Genomic DNA, 23950 nt, shown 5'->3' with positions numbered 1-23950 from the left:
CTAATGAAATCGCTAGTAGTTTTGCATTATAGTGTTATATAGTCAAATTTTATCCGGATGCGTGTTAACTTTTATTTCTGTATAAATCAATTAAGTATTGGTCTTACTAGGAAGAGTGTTCTTGATGGATCACTTCCGTGATTTCTGTTTGATGAATTTCTATTTGTAAGAGATGTTTTTTTTACATGAATTTATATTTGTATGTTGTGGGGTGCTAAATCGACGTATATTCTTAAAGGTAAATGTTTTAAATAAGAGAGCGAATAGAAGTATATTATCGTACTAAGTCATTATTTAAATATAGATATTTGAAGGACTATTAATTTGAATTTTTGAGGAGTGTGGAAGGTGGGAACGTAAGAATAAGATGGGATGATGATACGAAAGAGACAATGAAAAGGGAAGTCCGTGACAGCATCAATAGATAAGGATAGAGGCATTCATTCTAATGTCGCTCCAGCATTAATTGGATTTGTTTATACATACACGGATTCATAAATGCCCACACTTAGTAGTAAGTAGTAACCCTTTTGGTTTTGGGAGACATTTTCATTGATCCATGCATCTCATTTTTCAATTGTAATGGGTATGTTACACGTTACGTTTAATTAGAGGGGGAGCAATATCAACTTTTACAAGAGATTACAAACTTAATTGTGAGTGCATTAATTGGAGAGAGTTGTTCACCTAATAGATCCAAAAGTAGGAGCATAAATTCTTGTCCGGAATCATTATAATTACTAATAAAATATACACACGTACAGCCAAAAATAAAGATTGTTAATTAATGTTGCATTGTTGCATTGTAATCTGTGGGGTTAGCCTAAGTATAATATTATGCCAAGTTTAGAGCAGAGAAATTTGAGGATTGACTAAAGGGAATTGGTTCAACTCAAGTATATTCATCAAAGTAAAGCAGGAGTGGGTAGCTCATTCCATTATACAGTCAAATTATGCATCTGCTTCTCTTGTGAAAAATAAGGGAGGCGTGCGTAGGGGATTTGGTGGTTGTTATATGTATAACCTTAAAGGGGAATAGTTGGTTAGGTAGAATCGAAAGGAAAGAATTTTAGAAGATGTAAATGTAATTGATAATTGAGATTTAAGAGTGATGAAGAAGACGATATATTTGGAAACTCAACCGCTCACTTTCAGAATGAGGATTAAGTCGTGTGGCCAACTTCATTTTGGTCCGACTTTAACCGCCCTCTTACATCCTCGCCTTGCCCCACACAACCTACCTTATCACATTTAACTCTTTGTATTACTAATATTAGGGCTGTAAACGAGCCAAGCTACTCGTGAGCTATTCGACGTTCGACTCGATAAAAGCTCGATCGGTAATTTAATGAACAACTCGTTTAACTAAACAAGCCAAGCTTGAACACGACGATACTCGGCTCGTTAGCTCGTGAACAAGCTCGTGAAGGGATTTATCTTAAAAACATAAGATTATTCATTAAATGTCTTAATATTTTATACTATATGTAGTAATATATTTGGATTAAGTATCTAATTAACATCATTTATTTACAAGGAAATAGTAAATATACTATTTTTGTGAATCAAAATAACTTATATATTTGAAAATTAACTTATGTATTAGGAAAATATCTAAAATTTTAAATAAAAAATTAAATTTTAATTAAAGCTCGATTAGGCTCGGCACTGTATTCGACTCGATTAAAGCTCGATCGATAATTAATCAAACAGTTTGATTAGCTAAACGAGCCAAGCTTGAACAAGACACTATTCAGCTCGGCTCGACTCGATTACACCCCTGACTAATAAACTGCATATTTGTAAAATTATCAGCTACCTTATTTCCCAAATCTAATTAATGCCTTTCATTTAATTTCCCCATCATATTTCCATCTTCATATTATATCATTTTTTTTAATCTTTGATAAAATAATATCGTTTGCATTGACACATTCCAAGGATTTTAAGTCATAAGCAACTTTCAATTATTATTTATTTCAAATCCTAAGTTATCTTTTTGTTTGTTTGAAGAAAATTTTTAAATTTAATTATAATTTAGATTTAAAGTAAAATTGAGGCATAGTTTAAGTGGCAATGTTGAGAGATCAAAATCTTTTTTTATGCAAAAGTTCATTTGTATCTAAAAAGGAGATGGAATCTAGCTTATGTTCTTGAACGACAATTTTTTTATTTATTTTTGAAACTTGCTCAAGCTATGTGTATTCCTTCGATTCCACGTTCATATTATTTATTTATTTTCACACACAAAATAGATATTTTCTCTATTTAATTTGAGAAATATGACACACCCATCTCCACTTATATAACATTTTTTTATATTTAAATTGATGTGTAACTCAACCATTAAGTTTTTTTATTCATACTCAACCATTAAGTTAATAATTAATTGATTACCAATCGATCAATACATATCTAAATAATACTTATGTCTATTTTTGAACACGAAGATTAAGAAATGTGTAATTAATAAATAAAATGGGTTAATAAAAATTATTTAAATATTAGGTACAGAGAGAAAATATATTACCAACAAAAGAATGAGACATTTATAATGGTACATCCCATTATGAAAATTGAAATATTTATAATGAGACGGAGGATGTAATAATTATAATCCTAATATTATTAATTATAGATATCATATTACAAAAGACATCCTTCACTTATACGTAAATATACTAGTTTAAGATGACTATAATGTAAGTTCTAGACAAAAAAAAAAAAAAAGAGCTGCAGAAAAAAGAAGGAAAATCAGAAGGATATTTTAAAAAATAATCAAAGAATTAGTATGAAGATGAATTTAACTTTAATTTTTCCCCCAAAAAATATGCCACTTTCCATTATTGTTCAAATAATAAATTATTCTTTAAATAAGAAAGTTCCAGCTCTCTCTACCCAAACCATCTGCAACTCTCCAAAAGTCCATTTTTAGTCTTGAGAGTTTCTGCAAATCACAATCTGTCAACCATCTTACAGCAAAATTTAATTCATTGAGTAGCGTAACTTCTGCAGATAGCCAATACCCTGATACTTAGTTGGCGGGGGCTGAGGCAAATAATTCTGTGAGCCACTTAACAATTTTCCGGCGATGCGTGTTGGCGGTGGGCTTTAGACTACCCTAGCCCACCCTGCATCTCTCCATCTCTAACTGGTTGACAGCAACGGTGCTCATTACTCCTCTGACTCCCTCTTCATTTTCAATATTAATATTAATGTCGTAAACAGCCATCAACACTCCATTCCCTATGACAAAATTCAAACTCTCGACGCCATAAATGCAGCGCAGCACAGCACGCCTATTAGTATTAGTGGTACAAGTTCCATGTCTGCGACTACTACGATGGCAGCGCTGATGCTCGTTGTTGTGCTGCTGATTCTGCGTTTGGGGTCATGCCATTGCCACAACACCACCGACCTCCATATTCTCTTGGAGGCTCGAAAATCTTTCCTCCACGACCCACTAGACTGGTCCATCCACAACCCCGATTTCTGTGCATGGCGAGGCGTTTCCTGCTCCGGCGGCTCTGTGGTGGCTCTCGATCTCGCTGATTCTTCTCTGCGGGGGTCCATCCCACCGCCTCTCGCCCTCTTGCCCAACCTGCTCCACCTCAATCTTTCTTCTAATCACCTCTCCGGCCCCATCCCACCTGCTCTCTCCAACTTATCTTCTTTGGAATCTCTGCTCCTCTTCTCCAACCAACTCTCCGGCCCCATTCCTCCCCAGCTCGGCTCCCTCCTCAACCTCCGCCTCCTCAGAATCGGCGACAATGATCTCACCGGCTCTATCCCGCCGCAGCTGGCCAATCTTCAGAATCTGGTGTCCCTTGGTTTGGCCTCTTGCAGCCTCACCGGTCCCATTCCGCCGCAGCTAGGTTTGCTGCCCAACCTCCAGACCTTGGTTTTGCAGCAGAACCAGCTGGAGGGACCCATCCCCCCTCAGCTCGCCAACTGCTCCAGCCTCGTGGTCTTCACGGCGGCGCTCAATCGCCTCAATGGATCAATCCCGGAGGAGCTCGCCTCTCTTGCCAATCTCCAGCTACTCAATCTCGCCAATAATACTCTCTCGGGGGAGATTCCCGCCGGCCTCGGCAGTTTGCCCAATCTCCAATACCTAAATCTCCTGGGCAATCAGCTCCGAGGTCCCATTCCTAAATCCTTTGCCAATCTTGTTAATCTTCAGAATTTAGACTTATCCGGCAACATGCTCACCGGAGAAATTCCGCCGGAGCTGGGGAACATGGGGCAGCTGGTTTACCTGGTGCTCTCCAGCAACAATCTGACCGGCAGCGTGCCAGCGGCCATATGCTCCAACGCCACCAGCTTGGAACACTTGTTGGTGGCCCAGAATCAGCTCGACGGTGGGATTCCGCCGCAATTGAGGGACTGCGCGTCGCTGACGCAGCTTGATTTGTCCAATAATACACTCGACGGCGTCATCCCTTTGGAGCTGTACCAGATGAGTCAGCTCACCGACCTCATGCTCAACAACAACACTCTCTCTGGTTCCATTTCTCCCTTGATTGCCAACCTCACCAATCTGCAGACGCTCGCCCTTTACCAGAACAATTTACGTGGCAATCTCCCTAGAGAGATGGGCATGCTCACCAGCCTTGAGATTCTTTATCTCTACGACAACCAGCTCTCCGGAGACATTCCGGTGGAGATTGGCAACTGCACCAGCCTGCAAATGCTTGATTTCTTCGGGAACCAATTCACGGGGCGGATCCCCATCACCTTTGGAAGCCTCACTCACCTCAATTTCCTTCATCTCAGACAGAATGATCTTTCCGGGGAGATTCCCGCCACTCTGGGGAACTGCCGTCAGCTCACTATACTCGATTTGGCAGACAACCAACTATCCGGAACCATTCCGGCCACGTTTGGGCGTCTCCGAGCTCTGCAGCAGCTCATGCTCTACAACAACTCCCTCCATGGAAGCCTACCAGATGAGCTCACCAGCCTTGCCAACTTGACGAGGATCAATCTGTCGCACAACAAGCTCAACGGCAGCGTCGCTCCACTCTGCACTTCTCCTCATTATCTGTCGTTCGATGTTACCAACAACGCCTTCGATCACGACATTCCACATCAAATTGGGAATTCGCCCGCCCTTGAAAGATTAAGGCTTGGCAGCAACCGTTTCACGGGGGAAATTCCCTGGACAATTGGGCTACTCCAACAACTATCTCTGTTAGATATGTCGAGCAATCTGCTGACGGGGCAGATACCAGTTCAGCTCTCGCTGTGCAAGAGACTCACTCATCTTGATCTTGATCATAATCGTCTATCCGGGGAAGTCCCATTTTGGATAGGGCGGCTTCCTCTATTAGGGGAGCTCAAGCTCGCAGCCAATGAGTTATCGGGGACTCTTCCTCCAGGATTATTCAACTGTTCAAATCTGCTGCTCTTGTCTCTCAGCAACAACTCCCTCAACGGCACTCTGCCTCCTCAAGTCAGACAACTCAAGGCCCTCAACGTGCTCGATCTCGACACCAATCAGCTCTCTGGTCCAATTCCTCCCACCATTGGGCAGCTCGACAAACTATACCAACTTCAGCTTTCGCGGAACAGCTTCAGTGGAGAGATCCCTGCGGAGATTGGGCAGCTCCAGAATTTGCAGAGCGCCCTCGATATCAGCTACAATAACCTCAGTGGCGACATCCCGCCATCTATTGCCTCCCTGGCCAAGCTTGAGACACTCGATCTATCTCACAATGCGTTAGCTGGACAAGTCCCTCCACAAGTAGGTCAAATGAGCAGCTTAGGAAGATTGGACCTCTCTTTCAACCGTCTTCAAGGAAAGTTAGACAAGCACTATGCACGTTGGCCCGCGTCTGCCTTTGATGGGAATTTGAATCTCTGTGGTGGCCCACTCAAGAATTGCAGTGACGCAGCATCATCTTCGTCCGGGCTCAGTAAATCGTCTTTGGTGATAATCTCAGCAATAGCTACCACAGCTGCAGTAGTCTCGTTGCTGCTGGGAGGTGCCCTCTTTTTCAGGCATAGGCGAGAAGCGTACAGAAGGGCCAGTGAAGTGGACTCAGCCTACTCGTCTAGTTCATCACAGCAAAGGCGACCGCTGTTTGATAATGGCGGTGGCAGGTGTGATTTCAGATGGATGGATCTCATGGAAGCCACAAATAATCTGAGTGAGGAGTTCATAATAGGATGTGGGGGGTCAGGAACCATCTACAGAGCTGAATTGTTTAGTGGAGAGACAGTGGCGATCAAGAGGATAGCGAGGAAGGATGATCTGATGTTGGATAGAAGCTTTGCTAGGGAAATCAAGACTCTAGGCAGAATAAGACACAGGCATCTGGTCAGACTGTTGGGGTATTGTAGCAACCCGAGGGCCGGCTCCAACTTGCTCATCTACGAATACATGGAGAACGGGAGCTTGTGGGATTGGCTGTACGGTGAAAACAACAAGAAGAAGAAGATACTTGACTGGGATGCCAGATTGAAGATAGCTGTGGGATTGGCGCAGGGAATGGAGTATCTCCATCATGATTGTGTGCCCAAGATACTTCACAGGGATGTAAAGTCGAGCAACGTGTTGCTGGATGCCGACATGGAGGCGCATTTGGGAGATTTTGGACTGGCCAAAGCGATCACTGACAACCAAGATTCCCTAAATACAGAGTCCAACTCGTGGTTTGCAGGATCCTACGGCTATATCGCTCCAGGTATGTTCTTATTTCATGGGAGAATGATTATTTGGTGGGAGTCCAATAACGGTTTGGTCTGTTGCAGAGTACGCCTACTCGATGAAGGCGACAGAGAAAAGTGATGTTTACAGCATGGGGATTGTGCTTGTGGAGCTTGTGAGTGGAAGAATGCCGACAGATGAGAGATTTGGCGTTGATATGGACATGGTGCGATGGGTAGAAACGGGGATGGAGAGTGGTGGTGAGGAGCTAGTAGATCCAACGTTAAAACCACTGTTACCCAATGAGGAAAGTGCTATGTTGCAAGTGCTTGAAATAGCTATGCGCTGCACAAAAACTGCACCTACCGAGAGACCAACATCCCGCCAAGCATGTCAACACTTAGTGCATTTGTTCAATGATACTGTAGTTTCATCTGCAAAAATGATTGCCAACTCCTGTGATCAATTTCTGTAACTTCTCTGTTTAACCAACAACTATTTCCAATTTGGGCTGCTTCAAATGTTCTAACCATTTTCTGATGTATTGCTATCAACAAATAACCATGTTCCACATTTTCTCACAACTTTTTGCGCAGTATGCTTGCATTAATTTTGTTAATGATGAATGCAGGGAAAAAGTGTGTAGAATATAAAATAAGCGCAAGCCCATGCAGCCTAGTACAAAATTAGGCTAACAATTCTTTGCAGAAAAGTAATTATGATACGAAAGAGCTAACACTTCCAACATCTTTTATTCTTCATCATCATCTCCAAACACAATATCCAAAGAAAATGACCTAAAGCCTCTTGATGCCGAAAGTTTATTCTTCATCATCATCTGTAAACACAACATCCAAAGAAAATTACCTTAAGCATCTCGATGAAGGATCCCAAATGTGTACATTAGAGAAAATATAAGTGATGATGCACAGAGTTTTAGATGTAGTAAACAACCATGGGATTGGCAAGCTAAATGAAGTGAAACCAAGCATTAATAAAATGGAGTGGCAAACTCATAAAACAGTTGGGGTCAAACCATCTAACTACACTATAGTGTCCCCGCTAAAAGAATTTTAATCATCTTAATCTTAATAACCGTCCACTATCTCCTGTGACACCAACTTTTTCAGTAGATAAATAAAATAAAATTATTGGCAACCTTCACTAGGCATGACCAAAAATTTAAGCATCCAGTTTCGCCCTCATTGTATTCATATGTCTTTGATCATTACTTCGAGGCCTGATCACTTGACTACTACTTCTTGCCAACCAAAATTGAATTAATTTGCAAGATATTGACAGCTCTATCCACTGATACAAAGTGGAAGATGAAAGTCAGGAGTTCTAAACTGAAACAGGCAAATAGCTAACATGCAGGTTATGCCTCCCCAATATCATTAGAATCAGCCTGAAAATCGGAAAGCAGACATCCTGATAGCACGACTTTGAGCAATATTCTTTTCATCCAATGCAAAATTTCAGGATGATTCTGAGGATATTTGGTAGGCATAACCTGCATGGTTACCGATTACCTGTTTCAGTTTCAAACTTTTTACTTTCGTCTTCCACTTCCAACTATGAATTTCATATCAATGGAATAGAGCTACCAATATCTTGAAAATAATTCAATTTTGGTTGACAAGAACTAGTAGTTTCTAACAAAAGTGATGAGGCCTCGAAGTGTAATGACTTGAAAATAATTCAATTTCGGTTGACAAGAACTAGTAGTCTCTAACAAAAGCAATGAGGCCTTGAAGTAATGATCAAAGACATAGGAATACAATGAGGGCGAAACTGGATGCTTAAATTTCTGGTCATGCCTCTGTTTTTTTCTTTATAATCCTACTATCCTAGTGAAGGTTGCCTGTACATGTTCGATCATGCTGTATCTGAACATGTATCTTTTATTATGTACTCTTCGATCATGCTATATCTGAAAATGTATCTTTTTATTAGCTAGCATCATCACAATCATGAAACAAACCTTGTTATGTCATGTCTAGTATGATTTCCAGATTTACTTCTTATGCCTTGTTCACAACTCATTCAATAAATTCAGCAAATTATGTTAGCATTACAAAGATCACACATACAACTTGTACGATTGTACGATTGGTACTTGGTAGGATTGGTATAATAATAATAATGGTGCATGAAATGCTCTCTCTCTTAAATTTTTGATTCATGTATGAGTAAAAATCTTTTCTACTTATTTGTTTTCTTTTAGTAACTCTAGCTACTCAAGAATATTATCCGAGGCATCAAGCAGCTATATGCATAGAAAGTGGGTTCTCATAATCCTCAATAGGCTTTCAGTTGTCATCCCCGATACAACAACTAGCATCTTTGTCTTCCGCACTAGTAAGCAGTTTATATAAGTCAAACAATGATATTACATGAAACTAAAAGCCATTAGTTATTATCAGATATCGCGAGGAAAAGGATTGCAAGCGTCCCTGAATTAATATACTTCCAATTTCATTATCACAACATCAATAATCAATACGTAAAAATTGTTTATTGTGTAAAAAGAGGAACATAGTAAGGCATATGAAAAGGGAGAGACGAGCAAAGATGAGGCATTGAAATTTTTTGTAGTGAGAGAAATTTATGATTAACTACAGCAAAACTCGTTTATCGGAGCCGTACGACTAAACCCTAGTGCATTTAGATTATGAATGTAGGAGAGGGCAAGAAGAAATGGAAAAAGAAGAAAGGGAGGCGAACCCGATGGGAACAATAACCAATTCCAATTAGAAATGTGCAATTAAGAAAGGAATGGGGAGGGCGAGTATACTACCAAAGTAGCGGCGTTCGTTGGCTTCTTTGGCCTTGATGAGCAATTTGTCGAGATCCTCCTGAGCCTTTGCATCGAACTTGATCAATTGGTTAACGAATAGCGCCCCCAAACCCATTCCCAGCACATGCTCCCACGGATCTGCAGTTCACCACTCACAATTGTTTAATTCGACAAAACAATCAGAAAAAAAAAAAAAGAGCGCTTACGGCGCATGTAAGGGAGCTTGCGGAGAGCGTTAGAGTACATCTGGGTCCCCATTCCCAGTAGGGCTCCGAACATAGTCGCGCTGATTGCCATCTCCTCTCTCTCTCTCTCTGCCTGCAAGTTTTTCACTGAGTTGTATTACAATGACGACGACGCCTGAAATATTTCATAGGCCCTGCCCTGTATGGGCCACATTTGATTACAAATTTGTACTGCCAGGCCCAAAAAAAGAGCCCGTTTAGTGAATCTTTTCTTGCTATAAAAATAGATAAATTAAATTTAGATTCAATACTGTTCACCCTGTTATTTATATTTCTTGATTTCGGGATTGGATAAATTAAAATTTATTTTAAAATATAAATTAGAAAATATATCACATTCTTAGAGAATATAGTTATTCTCACAACCATAAGATATTAAATACTCGTAATATACACGTGGATACTTTAAAGAGTATTGACATATTATTTATTTTGATGTTTTTGCTTATTGGTGTATGGAAGATTGTGACAATCCCTTTATTTGAGGGCAATACTTATTTTTGATCAAGTATAATGTTTGTACACCGACCGATAGGCTAAATACAACTTGTGTTAGGTATATCATGATATATAAGGGAAGATAGTAGTTGTGTTAAGATTATGATTCATTTATCAATTGACATTTCGAGAAGAATACTCAATTTCTCTATCATTTGACCATTAAATTACTAGCCAGTGCAATTGATATGTTCGAACTTCAGAAAGTTGAACATGATCGATATGGGTCATTTAATAAAGATGAGATAAATTGATTGAGCTATTGAAACAATACAGTGCTAAATTCTAGGCTTAATCGAGTGATTTGTGAATAAAAGGATGTTAATGTATCTTCACTTAAAGGTTTTTGTTTTACATAAATGTTCTTCATATATATCAAGTTTGCTACACAAAGCATTCTAGAAGTTTTGTGTAGATTTTAATTAGATTATCAACGATAATGGAGGCCTCTAGGTTCATACTTTATGTGTATTATTGATCCGCTCAAGGATACAAAGATAGTACTCTGTTTTAATCTAATGCTAGTCCAATATTGAAAAATAATTTTGAACTAAAGTTAAGATAAGTATATGATATATTCTGAAAATTTTTAATAAATTAATAAATAGTTAGACTATTGGATTAATCAAATGGAGATAAAAGAAATGCCCAATTGTTTACTAAGGTAAAAGTGGCTACTACTCCTACAAGAATAAGAATCGATTTCTTTTGACACACACATGCAGTCACAGAAACACAAGAGGAAAAATACTTAAAATACTATAGAATTCAATCAGAGATTTTCTAACTTTCGAATATGAAATTGTACACCGGAAATTGTCCTGCATCAGATTTGCAATATACGTGGATACCAAAGTAATAGATTCAATTACAGGAATTGCTACAATATTACTCCATTTGCTACGCGACAAGTAAATTGTTCTAATTGTTGTGTGTTTATATCCTCTACACACGAATTAATTATATTTTTAAATCATATTCTTGACTATTATTTTCGATGTGTATCATTAGACGATGTCAAAGATTTACAATACAATACACTACATTATATAAAATATTTGATTCGACATTATTGGCTCTAGACTTAATTGGCAACAAAGCTATATCTTAACAAATATATATGCATGATCTAAACTCTCAAGCTCTCCTAATTTTTTTTGGACAGTGGCCTACAAAAAAAGCATAGTTCGTCACATTAGGAAGCAATGCATCAACAGCTTTATTCAGAAAAAAATTATTCTCCTAAAATCCTCTTAACAAGTTCAAGCAGGCGAATATCAAATGAGATTTTTCTACAATGTAAAATTTCATTGCAACAAAAGATTGAGAGCGAATTGAAATTGAGTTGAAATGCAAAGCAACACAAGTTACAGAAGAGATGAAAAGGTGCAAAAGGCAATGAGAGCAGATGTGAACATACTCAAACAAATCATATGGCGATCATGTTCCTTTGTGTTTCCCAACCCGGGAAGTCTTGAACCAAGGTATCCAAACGGATGTCGTTTCTTGATACTTCTTGTATGCCTGAGCCCTGTACTCCTGTTTCAACATTCGCTCCTCCACAAGAAGAGTGACATACGCCAAGCACAAACTATTAACCAATGCACCATTAAAGCTCCACCCACAATCCAAGTTCCAAGCGAAGATCGCCAATCCCCACCACCACAACTGCTCACCAAAATAGTTTGGATGTCGTGAGTAGCGCCATACGCCCTCATCAAGATTCGGCACTAATGCCTGGCCGGCCTCTTTCCGCCTCTCGTTTCTGCTAACAAAATTGTGAAGCTGCGTATCTGCGAAATATGCAACCGTGATACCAGTTAAGCAAACTACTGCAGCAGCTACATCCCAGGCATTGATTCGCCTGTCTTTGGTGTGGACAACGTAGAGAGGCAAGCATATCCCAATTAAGAAAACCTGCCATTTCATCAAAAGCAGATAAAAACAACGGTTTTTAGTATTAAGTTCGTTGAGGAATTTCATCGAACAGTTGGACTACAATTATCAAAGCCAGATAAAACAGAACCTGCTGTGAGAGATAGACAGCAAAGAATGACATCCACCACCAGTTTCTGCCGTATTGGCGGCGCAAATCGTTGAATCTCCAGTCTTCTCGAGCACCCCACTGCCACCTTTCGCGGCGGAAGTAGCTGTGAGTGAGCCGCAACGCCCAAAGCCACGTCAAAAAAGTCACGAGCCTCGATCTCAAAGCATCGGATTCTGCTAATGGGTGAGTCGCGAAGTAATGAGCGAGCATCACAGGTATCACCGTCCAATACAAATCTATCATCTGCAACAACCGGTTCTCACCGATAAGAGAAAACGAAATGAAGAAAATTCAATTGCGAGATTGGGAGTTGGAAGCCAGGTACAAACCCAGTGGCTAGATTGGAGGAGACCCACGATCCAAAAAAGTAGATTGACATTGAAAAAGAAGAGAGCATTGGCTAAGAGAAGAGGGTGGTGGCAGCACCAAGCCCAGAGAGGAGGGAGAGAATCGGGTGATTCCGCGGCGGAGTAGCGGCGGAGGAAGGAGAGATAGAAGAGAATGGAGGGGAGAGGAACGAAAAGCGCAACCACAGCATTGCGTAGATTGTTGGGGTGAGCTTTGCTACTCGACGCCGCCATGGCAATGATCCGCACACTAAAAACTACTAGGTCTGGTTCGTAGATCTCTATTCTTTTTTTTTTCAGCAAATTAACTGGTTCGACTTGTGAGTTTTGTAACACACTAGTATTATACCCGTGCTTCGCACGATCCAATTTTTCACACGACATGAATATTCATACGTATTTAATAAAAGTAATATATATAATAAGAGTAACGTACCCATGATACGACATGAATATTCATACGTATCTGTGAAGTATAGTATTGGTACATAATACAATATTAATCATGTATATTACATAATACAAAAAATAGGAATTAAAATAATAAATGACTTTCATATCATACAGTTCATATTAAACCATATTACAGTTCATATTAAATAAGTAACTTATGTATTAAAAATACATAAAAAAATCTGTGTGCATATAAAGTAATTCTACATATGGACAAAAAATCACATTTTTTTATTATTATTTTAATTTGTCCCACAAAAAAATATGAAGGCCCAAGAGCAAGTAATTAATCGGACTAAAAGCATTAAATAAGTATTGGGCTTATGAAAAAAAAAAAGTTAGTTCAATGTAAATTTCTGTGTATATCATAGAAATTATTTATTTAAATAATAAAAAAACGAAAAGTTTCAGTTTTAACAATAAATTGTATATCTAATACTATATTTTCTTTTAACAATAATTGAAGAATGACGCTGACATCAAAGCCCAACATTTGTAAAATGTTGATGTCTATTATATATTTTGTTATATATTTGACTATTGAAAAACATAAAAATCGTTAACTTTATATTTATTTTCATAAAAAACACATAAGATATTTTCTTTCATTAATTTAAAAGTAACTATTATATATATACAAACGAAATGTTTCATATTTATTTCCAATATCTTAAATACATATTATTAATTGACATTAAATCATATTTGTTTTTTATCATAACAAATTCTGGTTTTTCCCGAAACCTTTAAAATTTGAAAAAAAAATACAAAATCTTTCGATTTTTTCAGATTTTTTCCATAGGCATAAAACACTCTCAAATAGAAATTGATTTTTGGAGTTTTGACTTAGATTTTTTAATTACTATAATTTCGAAAAGGTTAGTTAGGTAAATCATCTTTTTATGTAACCGTTTATTAGTGTTTGGGTTTGACCGAATCTTTTTTAATTTTGGATAGTTTTAATCATATCTTTGTAATACCTTGTTTAAGTATTATATCTCGATTTTTTTTTGTATCTACGTTTCTTAGAGTGATAGAAAATTAATTCTTTAATTAATACTACTCTGCAATCGTTGGTATATGTGAAGATGGAATGATGGATAAAGGTAATTATTTTTTTATATATAGTTTTAACATTTTTATTATATTTTTTATTATGCTTTTTTCTATTCATAATTATGTTTTTGTTATTGAAATATGTAGTTTTCTGAAACATTAATGTTCTTCGTGTTATATGTTTTTATTTTTTATGATTTTAATACGCCTTGTTATTTATTTCATTTATTGTAAGTAAAATATATTAGGGTTGGAATTAAATCTACCCACATCAATAAAATGTCTTGCAAAACTACCCACTTTGAAAGTCAAAGCCGAAAAGTACACTTGATGGTGATGGGTTGCTTGGTTTTTTGTAAAAGTTCTTACACTTTTCTTACACAAGTACAATTGTGTAAGAAAATGTGTAAGATAGGTAGTTAAAAATGCACAAAACCAGATAAATGTGCAATTATTGTAAGATGATTGACGTATAATGCCCTAAGTTTGAAAATAATGAAGGTAAGTTTGTGTATAATAAAACAGTAATACGAGGATGACAAAAATTGTACTTTAAGTATATTTGGAAACAAAAAAAAATTATGAACCTAATGTATACATTATCCGCCAGTAAAACATAGCCGCTAGCATTAGCCGCCGGGTTTTTTAAACCCGGCGGCTAATGCTAGCGGCTATGTTTTACTGGCGGATAATGTATACATTAGGTTCATAATTTTTTTTTGTTTCCAAATATACTTAAAGTACAATTTTTGTCATCCTCGTATTACTGTTTTATTATACACAAACTTACCTTAATTTTGTATTTCTTTTTTTAAAATATATTCTATGAAGTAGAAATACATAATAGGCTTCTATTTAGACAAATTTGGATTATAGTGGTGTAATAAGTCTCGAATTTTTTATTTTATTTTATTTAACAGGAATTAATATAGCCTAACACATAAAATAATAGAAAATGTTGGATAAAAATAATATATAATCATATATTATGAAACAGTAAAATACTATAGAGCCTTCCATATAATTATCCGCCAGTAATTCGTATCCTCTAGAATTAGCCGCGTGAAAGAAACCCTAAGCGGCTACTTCTAGCGGATACTTTTTACTGGCGGATAATAGTACCATGTCATTTATTACTGCTTTTTATATCACAATATATATAAATTTTATTTATTATCGTTCCAATTAATGGTTGTTGTATTTTTTTCAATTTTGAAGAGCTAAAGCTAATTTAATTGTGATTGGACAATTCAACCGGCAAGGGTGAAAGCTTTATAGGGTGGGAATCTATAGGCTTTGCAGCAAATTAAGTCACGGGCGGCTAGAATTGAGCGGGCACGGCTTTTGTGGGATTTGTTTGAAAAAATTGAAGCTTTGATAAGAGAGATAAATTGGGTAGGGCCCATTTACACAATATTTTATGTTAAATTAGGGTTAAGAAGTAGAGAAGCAGCCGCGCACTTGAGAGAAGGAAAAAATCAGCCGCTGGAGGAAAAAATCCATTGTTTTGGTTCCTCTTCTTCAAATCAGCCGCACTCCACTTGAGAGAAGGAAAAAATCAGCCCATTTACACAATATTTTACACAATTCACGCCATGGCTTCTTCTTCAAACCAAGTAAGTATACTTGTTATTTGTTTTGTATATGTTAGATATATTTATATGTTAAGAATCTATATGTTTTGTATATGTTTCGAATTTTGTATATTTTTAAGTAAGTATATGTTTTGTATGTTTCGAATTTTTATATGTTTTGTATATGGGTGAATTTTTATGTTAGAATCATTATGTTAGAATTTATATGTTTGTATGTTACAATTTATATGTTTCGAATTTTCATATGTTTTGTATAGTATTGAATTTTGATTTAGATATAGTATTTGTTAGATTTATTTATATGTTTCGTATATGTTAGATATAGTGTAGTTGAGTGCTGTTACAAGTTTGAGTATAGTTTCAGTGTTGTTAGAATTTTTATTTAGTTGAAGCATATTTAGATATATTTAATCGTCTATTTAGATCATTAGGTTAATTTTACTGTATTACGCATAAAATAATAACGTTTTTTTGGTTATTCAGAATTTAAAAATTTATAACATACTAATAAAAACATATAGAACCATAATTACCTAATATCCGCCAGTAATTAATCTTTTTAAGAAGTAGCCGCCGGGTTTGAAAACACCAGGCGACTACTTCTTAAAAAAATTAATTACTGGCGGATACTTGTTTAAGGAGGATCTATATTTTTTTATTTATGTTTCTAGTAATTTAATAGTTAATTATGCCTTATTATTAGTTGATGTTTGTTAATTCATTATGTTTTGTAAATTGAGTTATTTTTTGTATTGAATAGGTCCCTTATTCGAGGCCCGAGCAAATCAATCGTGTGGCAGTTGAGATCAGTACGTACAACAATATTAGTTACCTATCGACAGTAGTCTCGAGACTAAACGAAATTGGCGGTTTTGCACTGGAGAATACGTTCAGGCATGGGTGCTTTGGGATGATGTTGGATTGGCAGCCGGGCCAGAAGTGCAATGCTGCATTGCACCATATTGTCTCTCGTCATCTTAAGATCACGAGAGACGATGAGGATGATGAGATCTGCTTCTACATCAACGGGAGGAACGTTGAGTTTACTCCGAGAGATTTCGCTCTCGTGACAGGATTGTCCTTTGGGGATGATCCTTTTGACCCCGAGGCTGAGCACGATCTGAGTCGGGCTCATACATTTAGACAATTTTGCCGCTCTCAACCGGTGTCAGTGCGGGAGCTGGCGGATATATATTTCGACACCGTCAATCCAGTGGTTGACACCGACGGCGGGTTGTACCTCCGTGTGGCCCACTTGTTGGTGCTACACGCATTTGTATTAGGAGTGGACGTGCGCCGACCCGTGCAGTCCTGGACTTGGAAGCTGGTGGATGATTTGCCGACCTTTTCCAGATTTCCTTGGGGATCGTGCGCGTATAGAAGCTTGAACTACAGGTTGAAGCACAGCACAATAAAAAAGGATTGTAAAAAGTATCACTTCTACGGTCCTTCTTGGGCCCTATTCATTTGGGGTCTTGAGAAAATTCCCTATTTGGGCCCAGCCATAGCCATATGCAATGCGGGGGTTTAATGACCTCTCCGTCATCGCGTATTCTTTTTTCCACATAAGCTGCAACCACATTCGAATGTGCCTTTATTCGTTTCAAAATGCCCAACTCCCCTTCGCAAGAGTGCTCTTTAAACTTATGCACTCCCCACATCCCTCCGCCGTGACAAGATGCACGCACATCGAACTTGCACTTATCAGAGTGCTTGCACTTGTAATAGAGGCGTCCCTGATCTGAGCGTACAACTTTTGCCTCAGCCCCTTGCTTCATATTCCAGAAGCCAACAACAAGGACCAATTCTTCTTTACTGTTGTAAAAAGAGTTCTTCCCCAAATCAGCAACTCTGGACAGCTCACTCTCGCGAGCAACGAGCGAAGTCGTGGCGTCCACTGGAATCAACGGAACTATCCAATTAGATAGATCACCGGTCGAGTCCGTCGGATTTCCGTGACGGGTTCTACTTTGTCGGATCCAACCTGCTCGCTCGGTCGCCGTGAACTCTATCAGATCATCGTCTAATAAATCCTCAGAGGCGGCAGAATCTGTGCCCGACTCGTTCGTTGGATCGTATTCTTCGTCTTCTTCATCAGAATCGTCATCAGGTTCTTCGGCTTCGTCTTCAGGTTGTACGGCTTCTTCATCAGAATCGTCATCCGTCCGCACCTGGTTGAATCTCCCGCACATTTCATTCAGATTCCATGCGGATTCGTCCAACGGTTGCCCATCCCATGAAAAGTACTGTGTTGGAGGCGCGCTCTCGCGAGCATGATACGACGTCTCATACTGACTAGATTGTGCTTCATCATCTCCGTATCCCGAAGCCTGGCCAAAATCAAAAGTAGGGATGTACACTTCTTCGACCGGGTCGTTGTTGTGCTCAACGTACACCATGGGATATTCGGCAGTTTCCAACAAGCCTTGCACATCATCGTCGTCACTTATTACGCATTTCGTCTCCCTTCCAAATCGATTGGTCGCCAAATAATACAATTGATAGTTCGGGCTCAACGAATGCGTTGTCAGCACATTGTTGATGCTGTATATCAGGCTCGCAACTGTTTCATTTAAGAGGGGAAGGACCTCCGTAGCCCCGCCAACATAGTGTATACCATCGACGACTCCGTTGTATCTCACATATATGTATCTCACGAATTCCATCTATAAAACCACATAAAATACAGTATTAAAATACGTTTAAAAAGTTCAAAACATCACAATAAGCTCGAAAAATGAAGTATCCGCCAGTAAATCATTATCCGACACCAGTAGCCGCTGACCTTGTAGGGTCGGCGGCTATTATCGTTTTCTAATGATATTCTGGCGGATACTTTATTTTTTGGGTTCAAAACATTCAATTATATTAGAAAAAAGTTTAATATTTCCCTAACATGCTTTTAAATTTCAGATAATAAAGAAATTCATTAAAATAACGTAAAACATGCTCTCAACGTTAAAAACAACGTACGATTAAACATGCAAACTATAATTTATACAAACAATACAGGAGAATCACCTTTTCGGGCTGAAATTCAACACAAATTGCCTCCTCTCGCACAAAACCACTCAAATCTTTAGGGTATGCCTGAATTTATGAAATTCAAGGTGAGTATTTCAATTTGTGTTTTGGTCATTCACAAATGCAGCCTTATAAGGACTAAACTTGATTCCTTACAAAAAGTTCACGTGAAGTGCAGTGTTCATTCAATACGGCTTCAATCTATTATTGCATGTCACCTCACGCATGCATAAAATTAGCATTAATGCCCCACTACAACCAAATTTTTTGCAGAGTCACCTTCTCAGTATGTACTTTTAATTTTTTACTAAAAAATTAAAAGTAAAAAATCGCAACAAATACAAAAGGGGAAAATCGCAACCAAGTATCCGCCAGAAAATCGTACAAAAAGCCCAGTAGCCGCCATATATTTTTTGTTAGCGGCTAGTGATAAATCAAATAATTTAATGGCGGATACTTTACTTTTTGGCTATATAATATTATTTCATTACCGAATATATGAATTTCCAAATAATTGGTATATAATTTCTTATTATTTTATGTGCAAGTCTATTATTTTTTGTGTAGTCAAATCATGCATAAAGTGAGTGTTATTACCCCCACTATAATCCAAATTTTGGCAGATTCACTATCTCTCATATTTCTCATCCATGTGTACTTCTTGTACTGTACATATTTCACTATCTCTCATATTTCCCCTTGTAAAATTAAATAAAAATCTAAAAATAACGGTGCATATGTAACAATAAAAAATCACGAAGGATAAAAATTCACAATCATGCTAATTATGAACAAAGTATTTTTTTTGAAGCGAATAACACAAGTATCCGCCAGTAATTAGTAGCCGTTGAATAGTAGCCGCCGGTCACAAACTTCAGCGGCTACTTCGGCCGGCTACGAATTACTGGCGGATACATAGTTTAATGGTTTCAAAAAAAAAAAAATCTTAAGAATTGACATATTCGTGATTTTTTTGGCCTTCGTATTAATGTTTGTAACACACAAACGTCCCCTAATTTATTCAAAATTTGCAAATCTATTTAATCTTATAATGCATGAAAGTGACGTTTTCTCACATTTTGTACCAATTTTAACTGTTTTCTTACACAACTCTTACACAATTTCCATCATCATCAACTTTTACACAAAAAACCAAGCAACCCATCACCATCAAACTTGCTTTTCGGTCTTTGACTTTGAAAGTGGGTAGTTTTGCAAGACATATTATTGAAGTGGGTAGATTCCCCTATTAACACAATATATTATACAAGTATCAAATTTTGTAGAATTTAGGAAAATTGTTCTCTCTTTTACGCTTATTTAAAATATTTTATGTCAATAAGAAAAATTCGAATATTTTGTTTAGATGTTTCTAATTTTGTTACGCTTATTCGAAAAGTTCTATATTTAATATTTTTTGTGAGAAAAAAAAATTAAAAATTTTATTTAGATGTTCGTAATTTTTTTGCGTTTGTTGAAAATATTTTATATTAAATATTTAATGTAAGCAAGTAAAATTCAAACATTTTATTTAGATATTCGTAACATTTTGCACGCTTGTTCGAAATGTTGTATGCTAAGTATTTTTACAATTGTCAATTAGATATTGTATATTCGAAATGTTGTATGTTAGTATTTTTTGCGTTTGTTGAAAATATTTTATGTTAAATATTTAGTGTAAGCAAGTAAAATTCAAACATTTTATTTAGATATTCGTAACATTTTGCACGCTTGTTCGAAATGTTGTATATTAAGTATTTTTACAATTCTCAATCAGATATTAATAAATTCAAATATTTTATTTAGATGTTCATAATTTTGTTAAGCTTATTCGAAAAGTTTTACATTAAATATAGGAAATTTTCAATCAAATATAATGAACAAAACATTATCAAGTAATATTTTATGTCATATAACTTGTAATTTTGGAACCCAGGTCATTTGACTCGTAAATAAATATATTATATATTCATCATAGTTTATTTTTTTTAATTGTATGCATCATAGTTTATTTATTGTAATTTTTTTTGATACAAGAAATAAGTATATTTTATCATGAAGTTGAATATATATTGCAATAAAATAAGCAAACCATTTATTGTAAAATTAAAATTAATTAACGTAGTCATCCTGCTTTCTACAAATTAACTCAAAACTGATTTCAAAGAATTGGGCCGACGAAACCCCATTTCACTACCATTCCAAAGGTTTTGTGGGAAAAGTGGAAGCGTCAAAAAATCGGAGATGAAAGATGTTTTCAGATTTACCGTATTTACTAATACAGCCCAATAAATTAAATACAGTCCATCTACACTTTTCAACCCTAAAATACAGCTTAAATACTCAGCTCATCTAATTTTAGGGTTCAGTGCCGCTTCTTCTCGCTCATTTCTTCTCCCAGTCTAAACCTTCCACTTTCTTCCACCTTTCGCCGCTGCCGGTGAGAAGCTCATACGTGCTCTCCCTTGTCTTCTCTCTCCCTCTGCCTCACCCTCTGCCGACTTTCTTCCACTTTTCGCCGCCGCCGCTGCCGGCGAGAAGCTCAAACGTACTCTCCATTGTCTTCTCTCTCCCTCTGCCGGAGAAAAACCTGCAGCCGAATCACGGTAAAGCCGCGGTCCAAAACCCTTAGATCCCTAAACTACCAACTCCGGCCTCATATCTAGACGACGCTCCACGCGGTGTCGCCTCTCTCCTCGACGACGATAAATGAGCCGCTGCCTCCCTCTGCTCAGCCCGTATCCAGCCGCCGCCGTCCGAGTTTCAAACTACGGCGTCGCCCAGCCCTAGCCTCCAGATCTCGGCCTCCTCCCTCGACTGCATCTGCTCAGCCCGTATCCAGCCGCCGCCGTCCGAGTTTCAAACTACGGCGTCGCCCAGCCCTAGCCTTCAGATCTCGGCCTCCTTCCTCGACTGCATCTTTAATTCTTGCGATCTCCATGTATATTTTTTCTTGCTGAATGGATTATTTTTTTCATTTGCCACAAATTTTGAAACAACAGCTTGTTTAATACAGTAAGATATTTTGGGCATCTAATTTTTGTCTATCTGTTTTGGTCATCTGATTTTTTGAAAAATCTATAAACAAAAAAAAATGTTTTTCGCAGATCTGATTTCAGCACTATTTTTTGGCATCTGATTCAGTAGATCTATGAACATCTTTGCTCTTGTGCGCAGTCTGTTTTTCGCATTTGATTTTTGTAGATCTATGAACATCTTTATTTTCTTTCGCATGTAGATCTAAGAACATCCACACAAATTCATCCTTGTTGATTTATACAACCTTTTCAACTTGTTGATTTATACAACCTTGTTGATTTTCTTTCGCTACTGATATACATCCTTGTTGATTTATACAACCTTTTCGACTTCATAAGCCTGCAAAGTAAACTTTCTTGTGTAAACACAATTGATATGGGACCACTTCTATTGCACCCATTCCTATTTATAGAAAGAAGCTCACATTTATCAGCCATAAATTTGGGCTCCAAAAAATTTTGAATTTGAATTTGGGCTCCATATTTTGGAGCCAAGAATGCAGAATTGGTTAATGTCCAACATGCATAAAATAAAGGCAGAAATACACACTGGATAAAGAGGGTGATGCTCTTGGCGGGAATCACATTCCCCCAAGTTTCTATGCTTTAATATATGTATAGATAGATAGATAAGAGCATCTCCAGTGGGGTGTGTCTTAGGGGTGTCTTAGGACACCCCCCTCTCAAGTGCATCGTGTCTTAAAAGGTGTCTTAAATCTCCATTTCCACAAAATTCATATTTCTACACTTTTATTTTTAAAATTCAACATTACAATAATTAAAATAAAATTAAAGACATAATTAAAATACAATAAAAAAATAAAAATTATGATAAAAAAATTAGAATTTTAAAATTTTTAAAAATCAAAAATCAAAATAAAAATTCGAATCAAACTCAAAAAACAAAAATAAAAAAATTCTACCTACTGCAACTGTCTCCCACCGCCACTTTCTCTTCTTCTTCCCTTTTGCAACGGTCTCCCACCGCCTCTCTTTCTCTTCTTCTTCTTCCCTTCTGCAATTGTCTATCTTTTTTTCATTTTTTATTTATTTCAGAGCGTGGTATACACGCTCCGCACAAAATCGGCCTTCGCCCCGTGTCTTCGCTTCGCCGCTGCTTCGAACCACGCCGCATCTCCAGCGCGGCCACCACCCTGGCAACCCGGATCGACGCCTCCTTCGACACACCCGCTGGAGATGCTCTAAGGCGTTTTATAAGTTTACCAGCGGCAAACCCGTCGAAATTCGACCGAAATTATTTTATGTCATCATTTATAATTATTTTATGTTATTTTTATTATTATAGCATATGAAATAATTTATATATAAATTATTTCTTTAACTAATTTGATATAATCAAATTAAATTAGTAATACAATATTTGAAATAATATTAATCTTAATTATTTTCGGTAATTAAATGTAGGTTGTGATAATAGAAATACATTTTTATATAAATATTCATTTGATGAAGTTTATAAAAAGTTGATGTGGGATTGAAGATTTTAGAAGAAAAAAAATATGTAAATTTAAAATATGATATGATGTACGATTGATGTGTCGCATCTGCTGTTAATCGTATATCGATAATATTTACTCTCTTCGTCCCTCAAACATTCAAACATTTTCCTTTTTTTTTTTTTTTTTTTCTATTTTGGTTCGTCCCCAAAACATCTTCATAACCTATTTTTGGAAACAATTTCACTAATTATTATTCTTAGAGCACTCCCAGCAGAAATCCCAAAATTATGCTCCTATAATCCTCCCTAAAGCTTCCCTATTTAATTTTAGGATCTTGATTTTATAAATGCATACACCAGATCTCCTATTTTCTACATAAAAATAATAATTATGTGTGGGCCCTACTAATTATAAGCTTAAAATAAATTTAGGGTGGGTGTAAATTTAAGATTGAATTTAGGTGGGTGTAAAATTTTTTGTGGGCCCCATCCAAAATAGGGGATCTGCTGGATGCATGTTTTACCTTATTTTCAATTGTTTTAGCCTAGATTTAGAGTTAGTGATGCATTTAGGTGATCTGCTGGAAGTGCTCTTACAATTTCATTTTTTATGGGACTCGTTCTCCATTTTCACTAACTATCACTCTTATAATTTCATTTTTTGTGGGACTCATTCTCAACTTATCAAATACATAACTAACTTTTATTAAAACCCGTGTCATCCTCTCTTACGAAG

The 23950-nt window shown here is 37.0% G+C and overlaps 4 protein-coding genes across 5 annotated transcripts; 1 reads left to right on the top strand and 3 right to left on the bottom strand.

Moving 5' to 3' along the window:
- Positions 1-2793: 2793 nt before the first annotated feature.
- LOC131026213 (LRR receptor-like serine/threonine-protein kinase GSO1) lies at positions 2794-7236 on the top strand. The gene is made up of 2 exons (XM_057955993.1): positions 2794-6689; positions 6757-7236. The coding sequence occupies exons 1-2, from the start codon at positions 3326-3328 to the stop codon at positions 7125-7127; spliced, it is 3735 nt and encodes a 1244-aa protein (XP_057811976.1). The 5' UTR covers positions 2794-3325; the 3' UTR covers positions 7128-7236.
- Positions 7226-9932, bottom strand: LOC131026215 (uncharacterized). 2 transcript variants are annotated; one of them, XM_057955997.1, is made up of 3 exons: positions 9659-9932; positions 9453-9590; positions 7226-7490 (listed from the first exon to the last, which is right to left on the bottom strand). In XM_057955997.1, the coding sequence occupies exons 1-3, from the start codon at positions 9747-9749 to the stop codon at positions 7474-7476; spliced, it is 246 nt and encodes an 81-aa protein (XP_057811980.1). In that variant the 5' UTR covers positions 9750-9932; the 3' UTR covers positions 7226-7473. The 2 variants fall into 2 exon arrangements, with proteins under 2 accessions (XP_057811980.1, XP_057811979.1); XM_057955996.1 differs by lacking the exon at positions 7226-7490 and having other exon boundaries at positions 9152-9590; positions 9659-9887.
- Positions 9933-11482: 1550 nt separating this feature from the next.
- LOC131026214 (uncharacterized protein C594.04c-like) lies at positions 11483-12909 on the bottom strand. Its single transcript, XM_057955994.1, has 3 exons — positions 12572-12909; positions 12222-12485; positions 11483-12112 (listed from the first exon to the last, which is right to left on the bottom strand). The coding sequence occupies exons 1-3, from the start codon at positions 12821-12823 to the stop codon at positions 11636-11638; spliced, it is 993 nt and encodes a 330-aa protein (XP_057811977.1). The 5' UTR covers positions 12824-12909; the 3' UTR covers positions 11483-11635.
- Positions 12910-17156: 4247 nt separating this feature from the next.
- On the bottom strand, positions 17157-18990 carry LOC131025730 (uncharacterized). Its single transcript, XM_057955520.1, has 2 exons — positions 18715-18990; positions 17157-18359 (listed from the first exon to the last, which is right to left on the bottom strand). The coding sequence occupies exon 2, from the start codon at positions 18357-18359 to the stop codon at positions 17157-17159; it is 1203 nt and encodes a 400-aa protein (XP_057811503.1). The 5' UTR covers positions 18715-18990.
- Between the last annotated feature and the right edge of the window lie 4960 nt (positions 18991-23950).

The sequence above is a fragment of the Salvia miltiorrhiza genome, chromosome 5 (assembly GCF_028751815.1).
Source record: "Salvia miltiorrhiza cultivar Shanhuang (shh) chromosome 5, IMPLAD_Smil_shh, whole genome shotgun sequence".
Lineage (NCBI taxonomy): Eukaryota > Viridiplantae > Streptophyta > Magnoliopsida > Lamiales > Lamiaceae > Salvia > Salvia miltiorrhiza.
The sequence above is the reverse complement of the archived record's forward strand: the minus strand, read 5'-3'. Positions and strand labels throughout refer to the sequence as shown.